The sequence below is a fragment of the Meles meles genome, chromosome 11 (assembly GCF_922984935.1).
Source record: "Meles meles chromosome 11, mMelMel3.1 paternal haplotype, whole genome shotgun sequence".
Lineage (NCBI taxonomy): Eukaryota > Metazoa > Chordata > Mammalia > Carnivora > Mustelidae > Meles > Meles meles.
In genome coordinates, this window is record NC_060076.1 from 7,861,140 (window position 1) to 7,887,750 (window position 26,611).

Below are 26,611 nucleotides of genomic sequence, written 5' to 3' on the forward strand. Positions count from 1 at the left end.
CTCAGAGGGAAGTCTGCTTCTCCCTCTCCCTCTGCCCCTCTCCTTGCTCCTTCTCTCTCTCTCTCTCAGTCTTTCTCTTAAATAATAAATAAAATCTTAGGAAAGAAAAAAAAGCTAGTCCAGTTCCCGCAGGAACTGCCTATTAGAAAACACTTTGTTCATTACCTTTTTCATTTATCTAGGGTTTATCTTTCCAATTAGACAATAAGTTCCTTGCAAAGATGAGTGGCTGTGTCCAAGCATCCATACCCGCTCAGCGAACACTTAGCAGCTGCAGATGTACCGAGGACGGAATACACATGCTCACCCACTTAGATCTTGGGAAGGACTTAAAAACACTTTTTTAGAGGTTTTCTTTTAGGGAAAGACTTAGTGACTTAGTTTTAAAAAGCATATTGAAGAAAAGATAGAATATTTTTGAATTATTCCTGATCACCTTCAGAAAAACAAAACAAAGGAGTCACCCAAGAAAACCATCTTTCATCCAATTTTTCTTGGGTCTTCATGAATCTTACGAGGAAAAAAAAATCTGCACTCTAGTAAATTATTAGGGTGTTAAATATAATAAATAGTAATAATCAGCAGAAAAAGCACATGAAGTCTTAGGAAACTAGTTGCCAGGGAAAGGACTGATGGAACAAAGACCTGCTTGCTGGGCCATGATTTTTCTACCTCTTTGGGCTGGTCACGCGGTTTTGAAAAGTGAGAAGGGCAAAAACTTTTTTTTTTTTTTAGATTTTATTTTTAAGTAATCTCTACACCCAACGTGGGGCTCGAACTTACAACCCCAAGATCAAGAGCAGTATGCTCTTCTGACTGAGCCAGCTAGGTGCCCCCGAGAAGGGCAAGAGCTTTTAAAGCCAAATTGGGCCCTTCCTTCTCAGAAGTTGGGAGCCTGGAAGAGGTTATGGGTTCCCTGTTGCTGGGATGGAGGGCTTTAAAACCTCCGGCTTTAAATTAGGAAGAGTTTCAGGGCAGACTCGTTCTACTAGGTCTGTATCTGCATCGCCTTGCAAGACAAGAGCATATTGATTCCCACACACTCAGAAATTCCAATGTAATTGATCTGGGGTGGGGCCAGTGCACTCATTTTTTTAAAGCCAGGGCTGAGAAGCAATGTACACAGGTGGGTCCCAGGCTTGTCTGAACTTAACAATCACCTGAGGATCCTTTAAAAAATTTCAAAGCCCATATCCACCCGCAAGACCAGCAAGATCTCTGGGGGTGGGACATGGGCAACGGTGGCTTTTAAAGCCCCTCAGAGGACCCCAGTTGCAGACAAGTTCAGACATCGCCAAATATACATACAATATATGTATATTCTTCTCAATGTATGAGAAGGAACTGATGATCTGTACTTGAAGAAGGCCCCCTAGTTATATCTTTTTTTTCTGATTTTTCTACTTCTTTTTTGTTGTTTAAAGATTTTATTTATTTATTTGACAGAGAGATCAGAAGTAGGCAGAGAGGAAGGCAGAGAGAGTAGGAAGCAGGCTCCCCGCTGAGCAGAAAGCCTGATGCGGGGCTCGATCCCAGGAGCCTGGGATCATGACCTGAGCCGAAGGCAGAGGTTTTAACCTACTGAGCCACCCGGGCACCCCTGATTTTTCTACTTCTTAAAATCTTGTTCTCATTTGGTGTTAAGTCTTCTTAACATAGTAATGAGCAATTTTTTAATGATGATTTGGGTTGGCCGTGCCCTCCTGTAAGTTGTATTTTTTAGTATGTCTTGTAAAGCATAATCAGAAGGAATTCTGTAGTCTCTGGGACCTAGCTGGACAGGACTAGAGTACGTCTGTAGGTCTGAAGTCCTCACCAGGAACTATGTTCTCCGTGGAGGCAATGTCCCCGCTCTGTAGTGTCCTCGGTACCCAAGCTGGGGGGCTGGGTCTGCACCAGACAAACCTCAAGGGGCCCAGTGTCACCGGGCCTTGCCCTACTCCCCAGTGATAAAGGGCCCAGGAACTCTCCCATCTGCTGTGTCAGCACGGAGCAGCTCCAGGGACAGACAGGTCACCGGGTCTTAGGCTGGTGAGCGCTCCCCACTCCCCAGGGGCACGGATGTTCGGACCCCACCCAGTCATCTTTGGCATCGAGTACAGCTACAGGTGGGCCCCGATCTCTTCCAAACCCCGGACAGCCTTGCGCTCTGTGTAGCTCAGGCTAGAAGGAGACACTCTTTCTCTCTCCTCGTGGAGTCCCTTCCCTTCCTCCTTTCCTAGGGGGCTTTTTGGGGGACGGACCCAGGGGCTGAGCCCGCCCCAACCACCCAAGCCCCAAGCTGAGAGTCTGCCTGGGCCATGGAGAGAGGATAAGGCCTTTCCGGAGTGAATGACGGAACAAATGTTCTCATTTCTTTAGTTACTCAGGTTGAGCTTTTCAACCCTTCACTTCTCCTTTATGTGGAAGGACAGAAGAGCAGGAGGAGATCTAGAAAAGCTGAGCAGGGCAATGGGGTGACTCCATTAGACTGAACCATTCTGAGCCACAAGAAGCTGACTTCCCGGGGGGGGCAGCCCGAACAGTGTATCCCGGACTATAACTGCGTTCAGTTGTACGTGATCTTAAAGAAATCCTAACTGCGGCCTCGGGAGGCTAGAAGACGTGCTCCTAGTCTTCTGGGCTTCCCACTTGCCCTCCACCTGTCGACTCACCCTGTTGGCCTCCACGTGGTGCAGCCGGAAGGCCTCCCCCGTGCTCTCGTTCACCACATCAAACTGGTGTCGGTAAGCCACACAGATGAGATTGTCACTCTCCTCGGTTGGCCCATCTACTAAGGTCATCACCGCGGGAGAGTCGGACAGACAGATCTCCTGTGTGGTTGATGATGATGTGGGGAGAAGTGGGTCAGGACACGGAGCAGCCATTTTCACAGCAACCACCCTCCCCCCACCTGCCAACCCCCACCCCCCATCCAGTAGCGGGTTCCCTCCCTAGGCTCCTGCTGAGCCTTCACTGGCAGGGAAGGTGGGGACAGGGAAAGAGGGGCAGGGATTGTGCCAGAACCCCCTCTCCCACAACCTGTCCTCAAAATACCTGACAAAACCAAATCAACAGCACGACCCTCATTAGCCCCCGGAGAGTTCAGCCCTGTCCTGTGACTCAATAATAATGGAATTATAATTGCGAACCTTGCTGAGCACTTAACTCAGTACCAGGTACGGTTCTCACTGGATCCTCAGAACGACCTTATGAAGTAGGTAAGGCTATTTATTATTCTATTTTACAGATAAAGAGACTGAGGCTCAGAGGTCACATGACTTGCCTACATTTGCATAGTTTACAGGAGTGGGGCAGCCAAGATTGGAGCTCAGGAAATCCGATTTCAGAGCTGATACGCCACAGAAATGCACGTACTCTACAGAAATAGTCATTAAGATCGCTAATTACTATATGAAGAGGGCTAACACCTAAATAGAGCAAGATTTTAACTTGTTTTAACGTCACTGTGATGGCGGTTCTGTCCGCCTAAATTGACTATTAGCAGAAATGGATATGCATAATTCAGGAGGCTTTCACTCTGGCAAAAATAATTGCTCGGCTCACCTACAGGCAAAGTTGGCCCTGGGAGCCAATGTCTGACATGGTTCACACCTACTAAGCCCAAGTTTTTAAGAAGGTAAAGAGATGGTAAGAGCAGGAAAGGGACCCTCAAGGAGGCTTCCCTCCAAGGTCCCACCCTTAGTGGGTCCGCCCATCCTACCAGCTCGGGAGGGCAGGCCAGCTGCTTCTCCTTCTCTGGCCACCAAAGTCACTGTCATCTATTGCTAAGATCCTGTGTTAACCTCTTGATGTCTCCTTCTTTCTGCTTGGCCCTCCCCCACCCATGCTCTTCTCTGTTGGGGCCAGAAAAGTATTTTTAAAACCTTCCACTGACTGCCTCCTCTCACTCAGAGTTGAAGCCAAAATCTTAGCAATGGCCTTCAGGGCTCTCTACGCTCCCTGCCTGGTTCCCTCAGCTCCAGCCACTGTGGCATCTAGATCGTGCCTTGAACAGGGCCTTGGGTCCTTAATTGGTTGCTCCTTCTGCCCCAGAAGGGCCTTGGGTTCTTAATTGGCTGCTTCCTCCTTTCCCCAGATGTTCTCCTCATCTACCCCGTATTTCCCTTGGATCTCTGCTCAAAGGCAACCTTTTCAGAGAGGGCTTCTGGGACACCCTTTCTAGAACAGATCCCCCCCCATCCCCACTCCTTGTCCTCTCCTCCCTCAATTTGTTTTACTGTTATCCTCGGGACACAGAGAATTAGTTTCTCTTTTGTGTCATCCTACAACTAGAAAGTCATCTCCGTGAGAAGGGAGACTGCTCACGGCTGTCCTCCTAGTGCCTAGAACAGCACCGGTATGGCATGAATGAGCTGGATGGAGTAGGGAAAAGCCCCGAAGCCTCAGTCCTCTGGGGAAACCAGGGCAGCAGGCAGGGTTTCCCCTACCGGGTACTGACCTGCGAGACAACCCCCGTGGGAGACAGACCCTGGGTGGAACGAGAGAGTCTGCCTCCTAACACCTTAGCCAGGAGAGAAGGGATCTGAAGGGCGGACCTACCCGTATGTACTGGAATTCCTCCACAGGTGACTCTGACAGGGGGGACAGCAGGGAAATGCCGGCCTGCCCACCCGGCTTGTTGTGTTTCCTTGTGATCAGGAGCAGTTTGTTCCGGATGGCGACGACTATCCTCAGCTCTCTGCTGTGGTGAGTGTTAATGGCGTAGAGGTGGCAGCCTAGGGAGAGAGAGAAAGGATGCTGACCACGTGACAGGACCCTGGCAGCGCCCAGACCTTGACAATGTGGTGACACCTAGGGACCCTGGACATTGAGCATGACTGAGGGGGGTGCCTGACAACGCTCCGGCCACCAGGCAAACGGAGATGGGAAATACAAGTTAGGCTGAGTTTCACGAAAATGAAGGAAGTCATAGTCCCTGTATTCTAGAGTTTGTGGTCTTAGCGTCGCAATCATGACACCGTATGACGTAAAGCGACAGGTGAGCGGAGCTCCGGGAACCAGAGGCTAAAAGTCTCTCTTCACAGATCTGTGAACAGAACTCAACTTACCTTCAAAGCTCGTCACGCCAGGCCTAGACTTTCCTCTTAGCCCTCCACATGTTGGGCTACCTCTCGGGCTTCTCTTAGGGAAAGAGTCATGCTATCTTAAGTGATGTTTCCAAGTAAAAACCAACCCAATAAAATCAAATTCCAGTGAGATCTGATCAGTCTGAGGGAGAAAAAGAATGGACCGGAAACCACCAAGATAACAAAGACTGTGGTCACCTTTTGTTTTCTCCAGCTTGTTGTCCCTGCAGTCACACCTGCTCTTCACGGGCTGTTTGCCCTCGATGGCCTTGTGCACAGCGCTGAGCCTGAAGACGAAGAGGCGGGCGTCTTTCCCTGGGGAGAGAAAGAAGGCACAGGAGGAGATGGGCGGGAAGACGGGTAGAGCGGATTGCGCAGGAAAGTAACTGCTACAGAACTAGGAGCTGAGGTGTTCTAGAACTGAGAAGAAACCCCACACTGCCTCTACCCAACAGTGCATTGAACACGGTGCCCCCCACCCTTCTCCCTCCCTCCCTTCTGACCCCCCCCACTCAAGAGAACAAAGGCCCATCCGGGGACCCTGAGCACCGGCCACCCACAAGGCAGTAGTTGGCATGATCCATGTGGTCAGACCACCACGAGCCTCGAGGTGGCCACAGAAGACTACCGGCTTCCCTGCTCCCAGAGGACACCGCGGGGCAGGGAAGTATCACCTTTGTCTACTCTGAGGATCAGGAGGTCCAGAGTCTCTAGCACGTGCATCTGCTTCACCGGCAGGGTTTTGTCAAACACGGGCACTGACGGGAGGTCATCTGGAAGAAGAGACATGGTTCCCAGAACTGGACCCAGCCCACACTTTCAGAACCTATAAAACGTGCCTGTCAGTTGATCCTGGACCTGAGTTCTTTCTAGGCAAGGAACATCAGCTTCTAGAACGTTCATAAGGTCAAACACTATTCTCTCAGCTCAGGGAGAAGGACTGACATTCCTTCCTCTCTACTGGAAACAGAGCAGCAGGGCCTAGAAACTATTCTTCTCTTCAATATTCATCAAAGAAAACACGTCATCTCTCCACCCCAGTTTTTACTTGGCATTGTACCAAACAACTGAACAGCAAATTACAAAAAAAGGGAAAAAAAGCTCAGTCATTTCTCTTGAGTACTTTATGTAATTTTGAAATCACATCACTTCTCAGGTTATTTTGTATTTCTCTCCAGAAAGCAAAATAAAAATTGCTTTTGAATTTAAAACAAATAGAAACCCACCCTATTTCATGTCTTTCTCCAAATCAACAAGTTTACCTACACATTTCCAGTATTTCTCTATAGAGAAATAGGAAATCTCCTTTTTTGACAAAAATAAGAGAGAAATGTTGACTGAGTTACCCAAATAACAGGAAAAAAACGAATTGTAGTGGGAACGTTCAGGAAAAGTTCCGGTGAAGGGATGATCGAAGACACCGCAATGATATGTAGGATTTGTTGTTAAGTTTACTTACTGGGAACTTAAATTGCTAGCAAACACCTTGTTTCTGGGGGTCCCCAGGACAGAGAGGGACAAAAGAAATACTAAGGCTCTTTTGTAAGCAAAGGGTCTGTTCTGAGCAGGAGGTAGAACCAGTGCAAGACAAAGAGGACATGGGATGGTGCAGACATTTCAGGCTAGATTAGTGGCTTTCTCTTTATTGGTGATTTGTCTGACATTTAGGTCTTCAAGTACTCTGTTGTGAGTCTCAGTTTGGTTCCTTGGTTACCGTTTAGGTGCATGGGGCCCTGAGGGTCTTGGATCTTCTAGAAATCAGCCTGGTTGGGAGTTTATTTCTCCCTGGATGGTGCCAGGGAGAGAGAAGAGCTTCCGTTGTTGGGACAGGGTTCCTAACTGCTTCCAAGGGGAGGACTCTCCCGCTCGTTGCCGGCCTATGTGGGCTCTGGATTTGTCCAAGCACAGAGCCTGCCAAGCTTTTGTTAGACAGAGGGCCTTGCTCTAGCTCCCCTACATTCTTTCTGCAAATGTAAATTCTATTCTATGCTTAGGCTTTGTGCTTCTGTTGGGGGCAGACATGAATTTTCAAAACATGGAATGATCACTCTGATACCAATCATCATACCTGACTAAATAACTATGGTTTTTTCATTTTTTAAAATATTTATTTATTTGAGAGAGAGAGAATGCAAGTGGGACGAGGGGCCCAGGAGAGGGAGGGGGATGCAGACTCCATGCTGAACAGGCAGCCCAACTCCAGGTTTGATCTCACCACCCTGAGATCATGACCTGAGCCGGAACCAAGAGTCAGGTGCTTAACTGACTGAACCACCCAGGCGCCCTGGTTATTTCATTTTGTGAGCAGCTGCTCACATACACAGAGGGCATCCTGCGTGTCAGGTCTCAGGGCCGAGCGCTTCGCATGTTATTAACTGAAATGTCCCAAGGACCCTCTTAGGTAGGAACTACTAACACTCCCACCTAACAGACAAGGACCTGAGGCTCAGATGTGCTAATAACTCATCTAGAGTCACGTGTTGAACACGTGGAGGGAGCCAGGTCCGTGTGGGGACAAAGCCTATATTCTTAGCCTAAAGGCAGCACGGCAGCCCCGTGGATGGATGGGGCCACCGCACGAGCAACAGGACTGGAAAGAATTCATAAATGACAGAAGCGCTTCGTTTGACCTTGAAGACAGAGGGATACTGTGTAGCAGCCCACCTGTGTACAGAATCAATCAGCATTTATTCTCCGTCAAATCTTTCTCAGGTGTCTGGACAAGTTTATGCATAGCCAGGAAGGGAGAGGAAGCGAGGAGCGGAGAAAGTGACGCGTGACCTTAATGACTCTTCTATAGCAAGGTTTTCCTTCTTGTCATCTCTTCATGAAGCAGTGATCTTTTAGGGCTGACTTTTCTATTACTGCACACCCAAAACAAATGGTCATGGTGTCTTCCATCAGTAGCCTCCCTTCAAAGTAGCTTTTGCTACACTTAGAATACAAAGGACCTTGGGTTTTAATGATGACCTTGACAGGAGCAGACCCTCAAGGGGGTAGGTCTAATGAAATTAGGCAGACGCTAATGGGATCGAGTGGAACGTGGCCCGAAGTGGAACGTGGCCCGAAAGGAAATGGAGAGATTCACTCATGGAAAAGATTCATAATGTGATTAAATATCGACAAGAAAAAGGTAAACAAAGAAGTAACGAGAGCATTGGGGCTTCAAAGAGGATGAGGAATACAAAGAAAGCCTGAAGGGCTATTCTCTTCTTACAAAAGCAAACGGAGTAGCAGAGCCGCACACCCAGGGAATGAAAACAATAATCTGAGAAATAAACCCAAGCTCGCGGGGGGTGGGGGGGGGTGGGGGGGGGTGGGGGGTGGGGGGGCTGGGGGTGGTGGTGTATACGGCTACCATCTGTGTTCCACCACTTCCCCCAAGTTGGAAGAAAAGAGCTTCCTGGCACATCACGGGAATCCTTAAATTTAACACCTCCATTAAATTTTGGATTCAGAAAATGAACATTTCAGAAGGGGATTTGGTAATCTTGGTTTGGATTTTACATTTAAAAACCAGGAGCTGACTCAAAGAGAATTACGTTGTTGTTTTGTAGACAAGCTTCACAAAGAGCCATTATAAAGCATATTTTCTCGTTCCTAAAAACAACAAACATTTAGAATATAACTCCCTTTTGATCAAAACATGTCTCTTAATTACTTGCCTAGGACTGTATTTTTGGAAACCTGCGTTAAGGTAAAGACAGTAACGTGGGTAGAGTTTAATTTCATTTGCATAAAATGTAGTTGGTTTAGCGGACAGAGTGCGGGATGAAAATCACCTCTGGGTTCCAGTTCCGGATGTGCCACTAACCAGCTGTGTGATCTTGGGCAAGACACACGGTTTCTTTTGTTTCTTCATCCATAAAATGAAGAGATGAAGAACCGAGACTATACGTCTAAAGCTGGTTGTGTTTGTTTTTTTAAGGTTTTATTTATTTATTTGACAGAGATCACAAGTAGGCAGAGAGGCAGGCAGAGAGAGAGGGGGAAGCAGGCTCCCCGCGGAGCAGAGAGCCCGATGCGGGGCTTGATCCCAGGACTCTGCGATCATGACCTGAGTCGAAGGCAAAAATGTTTAACCCACTGAGCCACCCAGGTGCCCCACAGTTGTTTTTTTTTTTAATAAATTATTTTATTTGATTGCGCCTTTGGCAAATCTATGGACTTTGTTCCCTTTTTAACACATCCACAGGGATACCATAAATACAGTAACTGTTGTTTACTAAGTTACTATTACGGCTATGTGCCCGGCACCAAGCACTTAGCATAGGTATTCAAAATGTCCACAATCTCTTCTTGGAGTTACGATCATCAGTCCCAGTTTGTTTATTTTTTCTGTTTTCATTATCGTGAACCAGCTTGTAGCCGCTTAAAAAACCCTCCCCACCCTCAGAGGAACCTGAAGCTCACAGAGGCTCCATTTTCTTTAAGATCACAAAGATGCTCTAATTGTTTTGTAATTTCTAAAATTAAATATTTAAATGCTCAGCTTATAAATTTTAGATTATCTTTCAGTAAATAAGCAAATTATATATATAGTTATATGTGTGTATATATGCACTCACACATTTACATATATTTACATATATATGTATACATATATATATGTATACGTATACATATATATATGTATATATATAAAACAGATGAAGTAACAGAGGAAGTCAGAAATAAGTCCATTATAAAGTCTGGTCTGCCTGTCTTGTTTTTCCATAGAAGGCATCTACTTCCACTTCCCAAGGGCACAGCGCATAGCAGGCACTCAGGAAACAGGCTGACAGGGTCAGAGGATGGAGTGAAGGCGGTGGCCAAGAATAGGAAGATGTCGCAGTTCTAGGCCATCATGTCCCTCTCAGTGGTGGAGATTAGGAATCTCATAGAACATCAGCATGGCAACCGAGACTGGGCAGCCTGCTATGTGCTGTGTAAGATGTACCCTTGGAAGACACTGTCTCTAGGCCCACGGCTCCCTCAGAAGCCCCGGGAGATGACTTGCTACCGTGTTTAGCCCCTTTAACCTTCATCGACAGTCTGGAAAAATCCAGACTCCTGGGGAAGAGACCACACAGTCCTTGAGTCTAAATGAAATCCCCATCTGAAGTTGAATTCTTTCTCCAGCATTCTTGCCAAGGTCATGTCTTTTTTTTTTTTTTTTTAAGATTTTATTTATGTATTTGACAGACAGAGATCACAAGTAGGCAGAGAGGCAGGCAGAGAGAGAGGAGGAAGCAGGCTCCCTGCTAAGCAGAGAGCCCGATAGCCAGAACCCTGGGATCATGACCTGAAGGCAGAGGCTTTAACCCACTGAGCCACCCAGGCACCCCGGTCATGTCCTTTTGATGGCTGATCTGTGGTGACAGGGAACTGACCACCTCCCCAGGCACACAGATCCCCTTAATTGTCAAAAAGTTTGATTTTATATTAAGTTGAAATCTCTCTTCCTGTCAAATCTTTCTGTTTCTATATGCAACAAAACTGGGTTATCTAAGATTCTTCTTACTTGTTTTGGACACCAAATACTTTTTGAATCAGAAACATTAAAAAGAGAGAGAGAGAGAGAGAGAGCGCGCGAGTGTGGATGTCTCTGAGATAGGAGATGTTGATTTAAGGTAAAATGTTAGAATCGTGATAGGATTGGCCAAAAAGGAGATTCTTTCTGCAGGTCATTGGATGTCCACGGCCTAATCAAACTCGGGGAAGGCATGAACCCGTCATGCATGACTCACCCTCTGGCTTGCTCGTTCAGAATATATTCCCTCTGCTTGTCCTGAAAAGAAGGGGTTAATTTTGTAAGGAAAGGAAAACTTCTCTAACCTCACTGCTGATGACACACTTATCTACAGGGAGTTGACTGGCTGTCACACGTCTCAGAAGCCCTACACGTTACACAAACGAAGACATTTGAAGGAGCAGCTACTCACTAACCGTCCACTAGCAAGACACCAGCATCCGTGGAAACCAGCAGGGCCTGGCCCCAGGGATCCGCACACACGGCTTCATGAGGGAAATTACTGCAGAAACACTGGGGCTCCCAAGGCTGCAAGGCAACAAAAACATCAGAAAGTAAGTGTACCAGAAAGGATATCCTGCGGCCCCTCGGATAGAAACCTACAGTACGCCGCCTGAGACCACAGTTCGGGAAGCTAAACGGGCCCTAACCTCAGTTACCTTCCTTTCTTTGTTTTTTTTTTTCTTATCTTTTAAAAAAATATTTTATTTTCAAGTAATCTCTATACCCAACATGGGGTTCGAACTCATGAACTGAAGATCGAGTCGCACACTCCACCGACTGAGCAGCCAGGTGCCCCTCAGTAACCCTTCTTAAGAAGAAAAGTCTTTCAAATACATATGCAGCAGGAAAAGAGGGAAGGCACAGGCTGCAGGCACGATGATGTGTCTCCATATGTAATAATCCTCCTTGCGATCCACCAAACCACTGGTAACGTCTTCTAAGCAAACATTTTCCCTTAACACCTGAAGTTGGACCAATTGCTGCCTATTTTTTGAAAACTTCACAGGAGCTCATCACTAAAGGAAGACACATGTAACTCTAAAAAAAATCAGATCTGTGCTGCTGACTCAGTAAAATTACGAAGGCACACACAAGACAGGAAGTTGATATTGCCTTAACATGAAAATGCTTACTGACCCACTTAAGGCTACAAAATCTTAAAGAAAAAAAAAAATGACATGTTTGTTAGAATATGGGAGGGGCTTCCTGAAAACTGCGCATGTGCCCGCACAATGTAGTCCTATCACGTGCGCTCTTGCCCTTCGTCTCATACCTGGTTTGGGCATCAGGGTTAGCCCTCCCTTAGGGCTGCCCCAGAGCTGCGTGGGGATGCCCGGAGCCAGGAAGCTTGGCCTTGAAGGACAGAGATGTTTTGGGAGCTTCTCAGGGACAAGTCAAAGTTTCACATTTGCAGATTTACTCTCAGTCAGACGTGCTCCCCGGGGGTGGTACAAGACCCTGTGTATACACGTGTGTTTGCGCACATGGGTGTGTGTGTGCACATGGGGGTATGTGCGTGCACTGGGGGAGTCCACGTTTGCATACTGAAAGTAGAAGTGGCGGCGGTGAGTTCACCTTCCAGGGTGTCACCTGGGATGAGGGTAAACACGTGTGCACTGCCGCTCTCTCAGAAAAGTGTGCTGTCACTTTAAGAAACTCACAAGCCTCAGAAGAAAGCTTCTAATTGCTAAGATGAGGCTCAGGCCATTCTGGAAAGATCACACAAAGAATGTGGAGACATTTTACAACCTGGAAAGGGCGACATGAGCGCAGGCCATTAATTGGAATGGCATTTCCCTAAGAGGATGTCTGGAAATTCTGACTCTGTGACTTATAGCAGGTGGACGTGAAGAAGCAAAGCCACTGTAAAGGCCAATTGGGAGACAGACCCAGATGTCTGAGCATTAGGTAATACCAAGACATAAAAACCAACTCTTAATAACAAAATGTTCTCTGAGCAGAGAATACAAATTTAGAACACTTAGGCAGACGGGTTCAAAGAGGGTCCTAGAGGAGCCAGAAAGAGCTTGAGGAGGTGTGGGAAGCCCTGAAATTGTATTAAAAATGTTGTGTACATGTGTCGTCCATATATTTTAATGGGATAGTGTATGTGTGTGTGTGTTTGGGGGGGGTGACCACTGCTTTCCTGGGTTCTCAAAGGGGTCAGGGACTCCAGGTTGCCTGAGGCCACTGTGTATGAAGTATTAGTGACAGGAACCCAGAGCTGGTCCCACAGAGGCTCCACTCTGAGGACCGAGGGCATTTGCCACTGTACCGGACTCCCTTCTGCCAAGTGAGGGACTTGCTGTAGAGTCTGTTGGGCAAGGATAGGGCCCAAGAGCAGGACTCTTTGCTGGACCCTCTAAGAACATTAATAAGCACATGGACTGATGGGTGTCTAAGAGGTTGATGAACCCTCTTCTCTGGAAATAAGACAATTTTGGGAGCAGCATGTGGGACTTTGGCCTGTTTGAAGGCAGCTGCACAGAAGTCCGTGAGGGCCTCTAGGTCAGTGTTTCTCCAAGGCAGGCCTGGGGCCCACTGGTAGGTTCTGAATGGATAGAAAAAAAAAAATCAAAGTTCTTGCTTTGTTCTTTACCGGCGAACAAGTTACATTTCCACAGACTTTCATTTTTATGGATGTCTAAGAACTTCTCTTCAAGGTTACTAAATCCTGCTGGAATCTGGTATTTATAGAGCTCTTGGAAACACTGTGGTTTCTACCATTCACACAAACGAGCCGATAGTGGGAATTTATGCAACCTTTGGAAAAGATGCTTTGCCATCAGTCTGCTCTTAAATTGGTTGTGGTTTTCTAGCATCAGTTGTATTTTGGGCTCATCATTTCCCGGAAACCAGGCTTTAAAGAGAGTGTAAGTCAGATACAAAGCATTTCTACCTTTATCATTCAAGTAAAGGCAATCATAACTCTTTTGCTTTTATAACGGACACTTCTCTAGTAATACGCCATCTGTGGGTTTGTTCCACATAGCGAACTTTGACATACTTGGAACACAGACATAACTAGGGACATAGAGATTTGTTTACGATACAAAATCATGTGCACGGTACGTTTCTGGGTGGCCAGTTTATCGTCTGCTCTTCTCCTCCTGATCACCACAAGTGGAGGTGAGAAGTAGGTACACGGACCACATCATTTCTGGGGTGACTGAATGAATGAGAGAGGAAGCAGTGGTTTCTCAGCTGTGGTCCTCTGACCAGCAACATCAGCATCGCCTGGGAGCTCGTTAGAAATGCAGATTCTCAGGGCTCACCCCAGACCTACTGAGTCAGACATTCAAAAGGCGGTGATTGTAATACACACAAAAGCCTGAGACACACAGTGCTAGAGCTTTGTGGAGTGTGTCCAGGCACCGCAGGAGAGCTTGTGAGAAATGCACAATCTTGAGCCCTCTACAGAGCTGCAGCATCAGAACACGCATGTGGTCGAGATGTACAGGTGCTCTGTACGCACACAAGGCTTGAGCACTGCCCAGCCCCGTTGGCCTCACCAGGTCTGCTCCAGAAGCTCTGCTCCCGTTAAACAAGCAAAGGCACACACACGCTATGGAAACGGGGGGCGGGGGGGCGTGTTCTCCCTAAATGCTACTCAACTTTATCTGGGGCTTTCCCTGGGGACCCTGAAACAGACAAATCTCTAAGAAGCGTAATAACTTCACTCACGACAAAGGACCTTCACAGGTGAACTTGAGAGTAGCATCGACTCACCTCTTTTTTACAGATCCCCGAAGCCACCAAACTTGACGGAGCGTCCCCTCTCACGATGGACTTCAGTTTCAGTGCCTTATAGAACAGAGATCTCTTTTGAAGTTTGTTACCGGGCAGTAAAAGAACCGCAGGCCCAACAAATGTGATTTGACAATTCTTTTAATAAAATAGGAGCCATTTGAGATTACAGTTTCAGGTTCCCACACTGCCCTCTCACTGAAGCTAAGAAATGCAGCTTAATGACAATGAACCAGCCCGAAGGACCCCACCCTGTCATTTCAACTCGTGGGTATCTCAGGGCAGTGATTCCTACACCGGGAGACTGAAAACACGCCCAGGTCCCTCCTCAAACTTGATGACTCAGAATCTCAGAGAGCAGAGTCAGGGTGCCTTAAAACGAGGACCCACGTCGGAGAGCCCCTGCCACAGTGCACCTGTTTGGGGCTAAGTTACTTTTGCCCCTAAGCTCTCCTGGGTCACCCCGCTTGGTTCTTCCCTTTGGGTCAGAACCCTAGCGCAGCTGGCAGCTTCCCTCCTCCGTGCTGGGACAAGGGATTAAGACAGAAAGCTGGGTCACCTCCCAGAACGGAGACATCTGAACATCATATGGGAGTGAGGCAAAGCGCAAGTGATTTCCTCCAGAATCTGGAATAAGATGCTACGTGGGAGCCACCTAACTCTGAGGATTGCTTCCAAGTAGCAGAGCGGGAGCTCGGGTGTGCCTACCCTTGCCTGGGGAGTTCAAGTCCTTTCCCTACAAGGGCTCCTCGATCTTCAGAAATTCCTCAGGAGGGAGGCAAATGGTATACGCTCCCTTGACAAGAGGGAGCCCCATCTGGGCCTTATGGCCTCCTGCCTGGAGGCAGCGGCACCCCCTCTTCAGCAGAAGGCTTTGCTCCCACTCCCACCTGCAGAGAACCCCGCCTACGTGATTATAAAAAATCTCACTCCTGGTTTCCACAGTTATCCTGAGAGAAACTACAGAGCTCCCGCGGGAGTACACAGACGGGAAACCCTTCACACGCAGGCCATCTGGTGTGGATGGGGCTCCCGACGGCACATCTCGCCGAAGAGGCTTCAGAATAAAACCCACCTGCCCTATTCTGACAAACTCTGCCTGGCGGGCTTCCTCTTTCTTCCGTGCGGACTTGGGTGACTCCGGTAAGACATCACTAAAAGACCGTCTATTGAGCATGTTCTAGGAAAGAGAAACAAGTTACGAATTCCAGAAATGGTTGTCGAGTCTCATCCTCTGGCTTCTCTTAACGCACAGACCTATCTGTCCAAATGCTGTTTCAACTTTCTGTGCCCATTCGCTCCTCAAGCCTGCACGGAGCATCCCTCACGGGCCAGGGCTGGTGCTAGACGCCGGGGGTAGAAGGCCAGCGGGTGGAGAGGAGGGTCAAGCACACCAGCAGCTCTGGGGCTTGCTAGCTTCCGGGGTGTGATGATGGAGTCACCGCCTGGCACAGCTCCAGGGACACTGTTCACATAGTGTAACCCCCTCCCCGCCCTGGAACAAGGCGGCCGGAAGTCAAGGTGAACGGTACCCCTGGGGCTGTGCGATGCCGTGGCCTTCGCAATAATGTCGGGCAAGTGAGTTAATTTCGGAGTCGCAGCGTCTTTGCGTGGCCAATACCCATCTCCCAGGCGTGTGATGAAGACCACGCGGGCAGGTGCGTGCAAGGGGCTGGGCACAGGGCTTGGGCACACGCTCAGGAAATGACAGTTCTCTTCTGGAGTGTAGTCAGAGAATGGGCACGCTCCTTCATCAGCAGGCCCTGACTGGGTGCCTGCTCCTCTGGTGGGGAGCACAGTCCCTGTCCTTGTGCAGCACAGCGTAATGGTGGAGACAGAGCGAGGAGCTGATTACGTGGTTGGCGCGTGGGAGGACGTCTGTGAAGGGGACACACAGACGGTATCTGAGAGCATCTCAGATTGAAGCTTGGCTTCAATGGGAGGCTGGGGAAGGCCTGCGTCAGGCATCCATGCTTCAGCTCGGTACCCTCTCTGCACCCCTCCCTGACTTTAGGGGAAAAAAAGAACTGACAGATGAGCGATTATGTCTGGCTCTTTAGCGCCCTGGAGTTAGTCTGGCCTCAACCCTGAGAGCAGATAGGGTGAACCGGCCAGCCGGAGGTCAAGGGGTGCCCTATAAAATGGTGGTGCTCATGGTGCCCAAGGGAAAGGACCATATGAGCACCAGCTCATTAAGGATAATTTCATCTCTGCACCTAAGCACCTGAGCCCCGCACCGCCATTTATTTACAAGCCTCACTGGCGGTGCCTTTTGCTAGAGGTTATGAATGCAAGGGGTCTAGGGGAGTCTCCCTGTTTGTTCTGTGCTTCCCTGTGGCAAGTGGCAACCGCTTCTGAACAGTAATGCTATCACTCTGCATCAATGAGCCCAGGGAATCCAGGGATCTCTCACTGAGTCTGGAGGCCTGCGAGGAGTCTGGGTGCCCCTCCAGGCACTGAGGTGGCACTGGGTGCCCTCCGCGTGGAGATACCTCCAGCCTAGGAAGCGTCTGGCACAAAGCAAATCTGCAGTAAATGTAAAGGCTTGTTTCAAGCCTGAAAATGGGGCCAGCCAGTAAAGCTCCAGAAACCCTCGAAAGCTCCCAGTCTCTCTCCAAAATCCCCACTCTTGGTTGTCCCTCAGCTCTATGGCATGGGTTGTGTTGAATAGTGTCCCCAAGGACAGCCACCCCAGAAAAGCACTCTCCAGTGCTCTGGGGATGGTGGATTGATACTCACGCCCCCCTGCACCTCCATTTCCACAGGCCCGTGATTTCTGCAAATCGCTTTCCTACATCTGGACATTCAGCCCTCTCTTGCGGCAACCATGAAAGAATGACCGTCAGCCCTGTGGCCACAGCCTCAGAGACCAAGGCGACTCTTCCGCTCTTCTAACCAGGACTCATCGCTAGGACTTGTGTTCTCGGCTCCAACCCACGGAGGAGGAAAGAAGACCACGGACCCAGGGTTACCTTATGCAAATCTGGCATCAAATCCTGGTATAAAGAGCGAATCAACATATCCAGAGTACGTCGACGTTTCTGGGCAAATGTTGGGGTTTCCAAAGTGGCTTTTTCACCATTAATTACTAAAATAAATCAAGTTATAAAGGGAGTTATAAAAATTGACTTGCTATCGAAGAATGTTCTTCTCAAGGAAACTCCTCACAGCGAACGCGACCCACTTCCCTAGTACTGGTGTTACCATTGACACAACCCTTCCTTCATGGAAGAATGCTTAAAAACTCTCTAAATTTCTCTGTACAAACCCATAGTCCATAGGTACGTCTGTCTTACTTTTCCTGTTGGACTGTAAGCTTCCTGAGCAGAGGGTATATCAATTAGAAGATCGCGTACACGTGGAACCCGCCTCCGTCCACCAATCCTTCTACCCATTTACCCAACCATCCATCCATCTACCCATTTACCCAACCATCCAAACACACTCCTCCAACACATGGGACGAACCACCAGGATGCCATTCAACAGGATTAAATATGTATTCGCTACATTTTGTTAAAAGAAGTAACAATTGCCTACCAGAGTACTGGGATTCTTACCCTAGTGGAAGTTTCTTCTGGGAAAGAAAGCTGGTGGTTAGTGGACTACAGACACTAAGAGGCAGTAAAGTGAAATGTCCAGGTCCACGTTTGAGCACAGAACAGAAAGCGCACATGACGGGGTCTGGAGCTTGAAGTCAAGACAGTTATGGGTTTGAATCCCAGCAGAGCTGCCATGCTCTTAAGTAAATTATTTGGCTTCTTTTTTAACCCTGTAAAATGGATGTAACCTTATTTCCTTATAAGGTCACTGTAAGAATTTAAGTGATATAATACATATAAGGAATTAGCACCGAACTGAATAAATATGAACTCTTATTTTTCTCATAGGAAGGGCCAAAGGAAGGACAGTGTTCACAGACTGAAAAATGAACTTCTTGGGCTCAGACATTTCCTAGAATCCTTTCTAGGAAAGGATCTAAGAGCTGGGGGCAAGCTGGGCTTGTCTGTGGCAAGACATCTCTTAAGGAATGTAAACTGCATGCATTTAAGGCATGCCTACTATTTTCTCTAATTCTGTGATTGTGAATTTTTTTGTTTGAGGATATTTTCTCCTTAGTACCCTGGTGGGGAGAGGGGCATTTAAAATGACCGTTGGGGGGCGCCGGGGTGGCTCAGTGGGTTAAAGCCTCTGCCTTCGGCTCAGGTCATGATCCCAGGGTCCTGGGATCGAGCCCCACATTGGGCTCTCTGCTCAGCGGGGGGCCTGCTTCCTCCTCTCTGCCTGCCTCTCTGACTGCTTGTGATCTCTGTCTGTCAAATAAGTAAATAAAATCTTTTTAAAAAAATTAAAAAAAAAATAAAATGACCGTTGGGCCAAATAAGGGGGAGGAAGTTCAAAAGTTTTGTTGAAAACCCATTTCCTGTTATCTTGGAGTTTCGTCTTCCTCCCTCATGCTGCTTCCACTTTGAATTCAAAGAGACCTGGCTTCTACCTTTTCTCTCAGTCCATCAACCCCTCCTGGTCCATCCTGGCCCCATGCTCCAACCCTTTAACACCCCTCTTCAAGGCCCACAGCCTGGGTTCTTCCACATTATTATTGACCTGTGCAGGTTTTCAACTGTAGATCAAGCCCTCGCTTCATATCACCCAAGTGTCCACCGAGCCCCAAGGGGGCTTGTCAAAGTCACTCGGTTGACTGGCTCCGTTTAAATCAGCAGGTAACACTCGTCGCTGGGTTCTTAGGTTGCTGAGTCATCTTTAACCAGGATTCAATGGCTCCAGGCCTGCAGCGGCCCCTTCCCTTGCTAGGAGCACTCTGCAAAGACTGCTTACTTCCTGAGCCACCCCCGCTCAAGACCCTCCCCATTTCTAGCTGCTGAAGCTCTCTGTTGCTGACTCTTTGTTTCAGGTCTGTTTCTTGCTCTCCACCCGATCCATCCTCTGGACTTGAAACACATGGACCCCCAATTTAAGATACAGACAATTTCACATACAATTTCGGATCTCTGTCTCGTTTGGAAAACTTGGACTATCTGGCAGCACTGGGAACGTGCCCCTGAATGGGGTTTGTAAGCTGAACTTCTAGCTGTCATAACTAAGGGCTTTTCTGGGGAGGGATGTAGCTGAGCTCTTGTGGTTCAGAAGATGGGGGGCATGGGGTCAGGTAGGTGGGTATTATCGGAAATGTATGCTCACCAGCTAGTGAAGCCTGGATGGTCAGGTTCTGCACAATCCTATCCATGTTCCCTCTGTCTGTCTTCTCCCTTCCCCATGCCCCCGGCCCAACACTTGCTAACAGCTCCCTTTTCCTAAGTACACACCCACATAACCACCCTTAGTCCCACCTACTTCCCGCTCTCCAACAAAGACTCAGATACACACATAGCTAGTGATTCAGAAATGGCCATATCAGAAGCCTTGGCAGCAAAGCAAATTTGAGGCCCCTGTATCGAGAGCAGGTGAGTGTAGATAAACTTCAAGGTGGGTGAGCAGCCTGGTCAATACAGACTGGGACACAGGAGAAGACCTACGTAACACTACCAGAAAACTGAATGTTTCACATGAAGAATTAACAGAACGTGGAAGGGGATCAATGTTTAAACAATGAGATTTTTCTTGTACAGTGTCCTCAAGGATCTGAAGACATGTGTTCTGATATAGAACAAGTTGCAAAAACATTTCAAAATAGAAACTTACGTTTCACTAGCAAAAAGTCCCTGAATTCCTGGTGGTCTGTAAACACCGGTGGGGATGGCAAGGGGGGGCCAAAGAGTGGTACACTTTCTTCCGAAAATATTTTCAGCCTATGTGGAGAACATTTCAGAATTATTTGGTTTTTCTTCAAAGAGCAGCAATATTCAGACCTTACATTTGTTCAGTTGCCTAAGTGATACGTCAAGAATATTCATTCCATAAGAGGAGTGCCGTCTCTGGGCTGTCAGAGGCTCAGCCACTGTGTGACTCTCCCAGGAGCTTTAGGGTAGAGGCCAAGTCTTCCTGCATCCTTCATGGTCCAACCTACAAAGCTGTGGGCAAGGTCAGGAACACCAGGAATAATAGCAAAGGCCACCACTGAGCACTCCTTGCACACCAGGCAGCATACTTGGTATTTGAATACATAGCATCAACTGATTCTCATCAACCTGCCAGGGGAGTAGCAATACCTTTACTCCGTCCTACGGATGAGGCCTGTGACTCTGAGAAGATAAACACTTCTTTCAAAACCAGGAAGTTAATAAGTGACAGAGCTGGATTCCAACCCAAGTCTATTTGGCTCAAAGTTCACACTCTTTTTACATTACGATTTCCTTTTAACAGATTAATTTTTGAGAACAGAGGGATACCTGGGCCAGGACATGGCCTAGGAAAGGGGGTGCTCTGGTCAAGATCAAACATGGCAAATTTGTGCCCGTTTTAGAGTACAATAAAATTCCAAACTGACCCTGACCCTTGGGTCTACTGCACAGGGCAATACTATATGGAACAAGTTTTTCCCAAAGAGATGATGGCCTTGAAGAAAGTTCTGTTAGGTGAGGACACTCACATCAAATCAATCAACAAATACATTATATCAAGAGTCATCGAATGAATGCTAAATTAACAAGTAAACACAAGAATGAGAAGAAGCAACCCAGAGAAAGTCATCACTTACCTGTAATTGTCATTTTGTTGATCATACCTCACTAAGGCAAAAATATCTGTAGTGATGGTTAAGGAAATTAATCAACAATGCCAAAACTCACTGTCAAGGGCTTGTGCCTTGAAATCACTTGTGCAGAATCATCCTAGACCTGCACTTTTGTGCTCAAAGCATCTGTCACTCTTTGGTGGAAACGGAGCCCTGACTTCTTTAAGAGACAGCTCAGGAAGGCATAAGTTCGACCTCCGTGTGCTCATCCTCTGGGGAAAGAGCTTAGTCTCCCAATCTGTCAGGAAAGCAACGTACATACAGCTACCATTCAGCTAAGCAGCCAACCAGGCAAAAAGAGCAATTCCTTTGCTTGGAAATACGAAACATCCCACTATCAATTCAGACATAGATTTCCTCTCACCCATTTTAAAAATAAAAGCAATTTAAATATTTCCCCGCACACCTTCCCTCTCCTTCTGGCTTTGACAGTGCAGCTGATGGCAGCCTCTCAGCTCAAACTACTTGTCTGTTGTCAGGTGCTAAAATACCTTGTCCAGCTTTCTTTCTCCTATTCCTCCTCCTCCCCTGCCAGCTCCCACCCTCCGCTTTCCTCTGCCAGGGCTGAAAGGTCCATCAGTCCCTCAAAGTGTTTCCAGTCCTGCACTCAGAGGAAAGAACCTGCATGAACTCTCTGCCTGTCCCTTTCCAGAAACAAATGTGTCAAGCCCCAAATCTAAAAGTTACAAGTAAAGGAAATTTTAAACACGATGATCACCTCTCGGTCACTCAAAGGGCCACCTCCCTCGCGCCCCCTGCAAGGTACTTGGAGAAAACTTCTCTTTTATAAGAAGAACTGCTGCAGGAAAGGGGAAACAGGGGCCCTAAATCCCAGGGAATGGAGCAAAATATCGCTCGATGAGCAGGGACAGGAGCAAAAACCATTATTATTGAAGTGTAGGTGCTTATGTTTTTTTTTTCCCCTGCTCTCCTGGAAGAAATTTGGCCATTCCCCACTTTTAAAGGACTTACATACTATATTGTTAGGTTGCAATGAGTAAGTCAAAGCAGGCAGAGCAATCTATTTCCAAAATGATCCTGACAATGATCCAGAATGATCCAGAATGACAATGGTCCTGTCTCCCAACATTTTTACTGGAGTCTCCAGGGAACATGAATATCTAGACCAGAATTTATCCTGGAAATGCCTGATAGCTGCCTTTTACTCACTATGTATAACCTATGGAGACACCAGGATTGGGTCTCACTGTTGTGGCCTGTGACCCAAAGCAACAAGGCCATGATGGCCTCCATCAGGCTCGCCAAGCTCACGTCCTGTGCCTGTCTGACTGAGCTGAGCGTGGACATTACAGAGAAGGTCAGCAGGACTCTGCCAGCGGGATGAGCCAAGCAGGGATTTAAGGAAGCAGAGGGAAAAGTGAGTGAAAATATGATTAATTCCATCATTCCTTAAATTTCAAGAGGTAATACAGTAGCTATCTCCAGGATTTAGAATCAACAAAGAAACACTATTTTGGCTTTTTTATTTTAACTTGCAAATTTTTACTTAACTAAATTTAGCTGAATTCTAATAACTTCAGTTCCATTCAAATTTTTATTTAAAGCAGATTTCTCCAGAGGGTTCACTACCTATGATGCTAGGTCATTTACTACTGATGGATGGTAGGTGGTTTTCCTTACTTCATAGACTACCTGAGGAAAGGAAAGAGATTCTAGAACCTAGAATTCTCTGAGAATGAATCCATCTATTATACCAGTGGACGGAGGAAGAGGAGGGCAGAATACAACCCCAAGGGAAAAGTCCAGAATAGTGGCTCCAAAAATCTAGCGCTGCAAAACAACGACGACGAGCAAGTCAACTGTCAGATTAGTTTTGAGGGTCATTTTAGTCCCATGAGGCCGACCAACGGTTCACTAAACTCATTCACACAGGTCCAGGATACGTGTAAAGTGGGAGCGGATCATGGAAGGCTTAAAGGCAGGAGAAGGCTCGTCTCCCTCCTGGAACACAATGGTGACGATGTCATTTCCAATGTGGCGCTTCCTCTCCACCTAGATGTAAGCATAAGTAACGTCATCAAGGAGGTCGCTCAAACGTGATAGATTCACAGGGTTAAAACACTAATGCACTATGGCAAACTGCAATGACCACAGAGCCCTACACTTCCGCCATCTTTAACTTGCCTCCCGTGTTTTACCAGCCCGGCATCCGCGTTCTCCTATCCATCTCCTCTGCTCCCTGCCCAATGCTGATCTGCATTTCCTCTTGTCTTCCCTTCTGTCGCAGCTTCCTGACTAGCTTCCTTGCCTCCGTTCTCTCCCGTTTTGCTGCTCTGATTGTGTCCACCGTCACTCCTGCTTCATCTCCTTAACCTGACGTTCAAGGGCCCCAGACAAGAGGCACTGCATCAGATTTCCCTGGGGAGGGGGCTTACACATGTATACGTTTATAAAGGCCTTAGCTAGTTCTGAAAGATGTACTTGGTGAGGACAATGGGCTGACCTAATCTGACCTCAGTTGACCTTTCAAAAATGATCTCCTAGATCTGCTGTCAGCCAATTTTTCTGTAAAGGGCCAGACAGTAAATATTTTCAGCTTTGCAGGTCATATCGTCAGTTTACAACCATGAGCTCTGCTGTTCTAGTACAAAAGCAGCTGGGTAGGCATGGCTGTGTTCCGATAACTTTATTTAACAAAATAGGCAGTATGTGAGATTTAGCTCATGCTCTGTGGTTCGCCAACCCCTGTCCTAGACCTTTGCTTAATCGGCCAAACGGAGTGATTCACTGTTCGTGGTTTCCCAGCGTGTGCCCTATTAAACACTGTAAGCTCCTGGAGAACAGGATCCCCGTTGATTTGTATTCGACATTACTCTCTTTTTGCAAGTGAGAAATGAAGGTTTAGAGCTGTTCTAATAATTTCAGTTCAATTTAACTCAGAAAGTCCTTATTTTTGGCACTGACTTCTTGGCCTTGACACCACAAGCACACCCAACAAAAGGAAAAATGAGATAAACTGGACCACATCAAGACTGAAAGCTTTTGTGCATTTTCCACACCAAAGGAGTGGAAAGGCAGCCCACAGAACAGGAGAAAATATTTACAAATAAGGGGTTCTATCCATAAAGAACTCCTGTAACTCAACAACAAGTCAGATAACTTGATTAATAACTTGATTGATAACTTGATTTAAAAATGGGGAAAGGAGCTGAATAAATGTTTCTCGAAAGATCATGTGATAAACCCAGGAAAAGATCCTCCATATTGCTGACCAAAACCGCAGCGAGCTGCCATTTCACACCCATTAGGAGAGCTGTTCCAAAATAAAACAAAACCAAAGAAAACACAAAAAGCCTGGGAATAACAGGTGCTGTCAAGGATGTGGAGAAAGTGGAACTGTCGCGCACCGCTGGTGGGGATGCAGAATGGGGCGGCTGCTGGGGAGAATGGTACAGGCTGACTCCCAAACACAGGATTACCGCATGACCCAGCACTTCCTCTGAGATAAGAAAGGCCGCGGGAGGCCAGAGTTCAGTATTGGACCCGTGAGGTTTGAGGCGTCCAGTCCAGGGGGCCGTCGAGAAGAAGGCTGCGCACCCCAGTCTGGACTTCTGGAGGGAGTTCTGGCTGGACATGCACGTTTGAGTGTCACTAGCTAATAAAATCTCTCTAAAGTCTTGAGACCAGGGGAGATCATGGGGCAGGGGTGAATGAGAGTTAGGACGAGGAGACAAGAGGGCCAAGAACTGTGCCCTGGGCCAGGCAAGGCTCTCCATGCGCCCAAGATCAGAGCTAGCTCTGGCGGGCCTAGAACTGGGCCCAGATGGGCCCCTGAGCCCAGGCTTTCTTCTGGTAATAGATGCTGCCCGCGGGCCCTGGAGCTGGGAGACCAGGAGATGGTGGTGGTGGGGGACATTAGGACACATTAGGAGGAAGGTGAGGTCCCAGAGAGGCACATATCAACCTCTCCACTCACCATTAAGGTTTGGTTCAGCAACAGAGAAGAGAGGCGGATGTCACGGGGATACCAGAGCTTAGAAACTGTGAGAACTGGCTTCTTTATGTCAGATTTGGGATACGGCTCAGACTCTTCCCCTCGTGTTTTAGATGTTAGGAGGTCAATAAGCACCAAAATTTTACGAACCAGACTGCCCCTTGTCTTTTTGTCTATTGCGCTGAGCCCCCGAGGTAGAGAGGTTCATGGTCAAGGGTTCTTTTCTGCTCTGCCCTGACGGGGCACACTAGAGGTTCACTAGCGTCCTGCGCGTGTCTCTCTGCCCACCTGCATGATCTTCCTGGTGATAGAGACAAGTTTCAAAGTTTTCATTTTCCTCACGTCTACAGGCGCTGGGCCAGTGGAGAACCCACATGGAGATGTTTCACGACTGACCCTCACATACGGACAGCCCCTCAAAGAGATAAGGTTAAAGTCTTCAGAGCTGGGCAAAGGTTGAGCTGTCACATTCTTTCCTCCCGTCTCTCTGGCTAATGCCCCATCTGTCACGAGACGTGGGCAACTGGTGATTGCACAAGGCCGAAAAGGTCAGAATGGAAGCAGGAGGAGGAGGATTGTCAAACACTTGCGTGGAAGTTCTGTGATATCACTGCTGAACTGTAACAGGTCAGTATGACTCATGATGACTGGGAAGGTCAGCTCAGCTCCTCTTTTGCACGTGATCCTAGGATCCTAAGAGATTCAGCTCCTGCAGGAGCTGAGGCAGCCTCAGCCACGCAAACGAGGACACCTTACAGGAAGTGACCTCAGCCGTCAAGCAGTCTTCCTGGGCCGGAGTACTTCCTGTTTCCACCTGACTTTTCCCAGAGGGAGCCCTCTAAGACCAGAACAAGCTTACAACCTCCAGTGGGTCTCCAGTGCCTCTGGGACAAATCCACCAACTCCCTATTCCAGGCCCCAGACCGTCCAATAGGACCAGCTCTCCCTGCCCCTCCCTGCCATGTCCCCAAAGCACCTTGATCTTTCACGACTGGAACACTGCATTTTAGTGGTCTGGTCTGTGCTGTGTCTTTCCCCCTTGCTGAAGTCGTAGTGAAATTAAGAATTACAGGGGCTCAGAAAAACAGGCCTTCTTGGTCTATCACAACCCTCTCTGGGTTCTCACTTCTCACAGATCTTTGCTGGCCGGCTGTCCACTCCTATTGGTGACATTTATTTCTACAGATGCCTTCAATGCTTAAAAAAGGGAGAAGCAGCTAATCGAAAGTTAAGTGGCATGGAAATCCACCCCCCAAAATCCTTCAAGAACCAGCAGCATGTGTCTTTGTTAGGTCTGAATTACCCCACACATTGGAAAATTTTCTCCTGGAAATGGCCCATCTCTGGGGTACATCAGGAGTGTCTCAGGTAGTTTTTCCCCCAACCTGGCCCAGCGCATGTAGACACCTGGTGTTGAACTCCTGCGTTAACCTCCTGCGTTAACCTGAAACACGCCTGCCAACCATCGCTCGGGGTCTGCTTATTTTATGTCCTGGGAAGTCTCCAACGGAATGAGCACATGAGAAGTCACAGAATGAGGGCAACGTCCACGCAAAACACTTTGAGTCTATAAAACCACACTCACGCAGGCAAATAGACGCACACGTTCACACACAGACACGTGTGCACAACGTT

General features: G+C 47.7%; 1 protein-coding gene across 6 annotated transcripts in view; it reads right to left on the bottom strand.

Annotated features, from left to right (window-relative positions):
* GARNL3 (GTPase activating Rap/RanGAP domain like 3) overlaps positions 1-26,611 on the bottom strand; it is a 146,637-nt gene that overhangs the window by 20,845 nt on the left and 99,181 nt on the right. For all 6 annotated transcript variants that reach the window (XM_046022178.1, XM_046022175.1, XM_046022174.1 and 3 more), the window contains 11 exons: positions 22,926-23,034; positions 20,986-21,031; positions 20,031-20,137; positions 17,304-17,419; positions 15,407-15,511; positions 14,314-14,388; positions 10,998-11,109; positions 5,744-5,842; positions 5,268-5,384; positions 4,543-4,718; positions 2,655-2,813 (listed from right to left, as the gene is read on the bottom strand). In XM_046022178.1, coding sequence (XP_045878134.1) covers positions 2,655-2,813; positions 4,543-4,718; positions 5,268-5,384; positions 5,744-5,842; positions 10,998-11,109; positions 14,314-14,388; positions 15,407-15,511; positions 17,304-17,419; positions 20,031-20,137; positions 20,986-21,031; positions 22,926-23,034 — 1,221 coding nt within the window. The remainder of the gene's footprint in view (positions 1-2,654; positions 2,814-4,542; positions 4,719-5,267; positions 5,385-5,743; positions 5,843-10,997; positions 11,110-14,313; positions 14,389-15,406; positions 15,512-17,303; positions 17,420-20,030; positions 20,138-20,985; positions 21,032-22,925; positions 23,035-26,611) is intronic.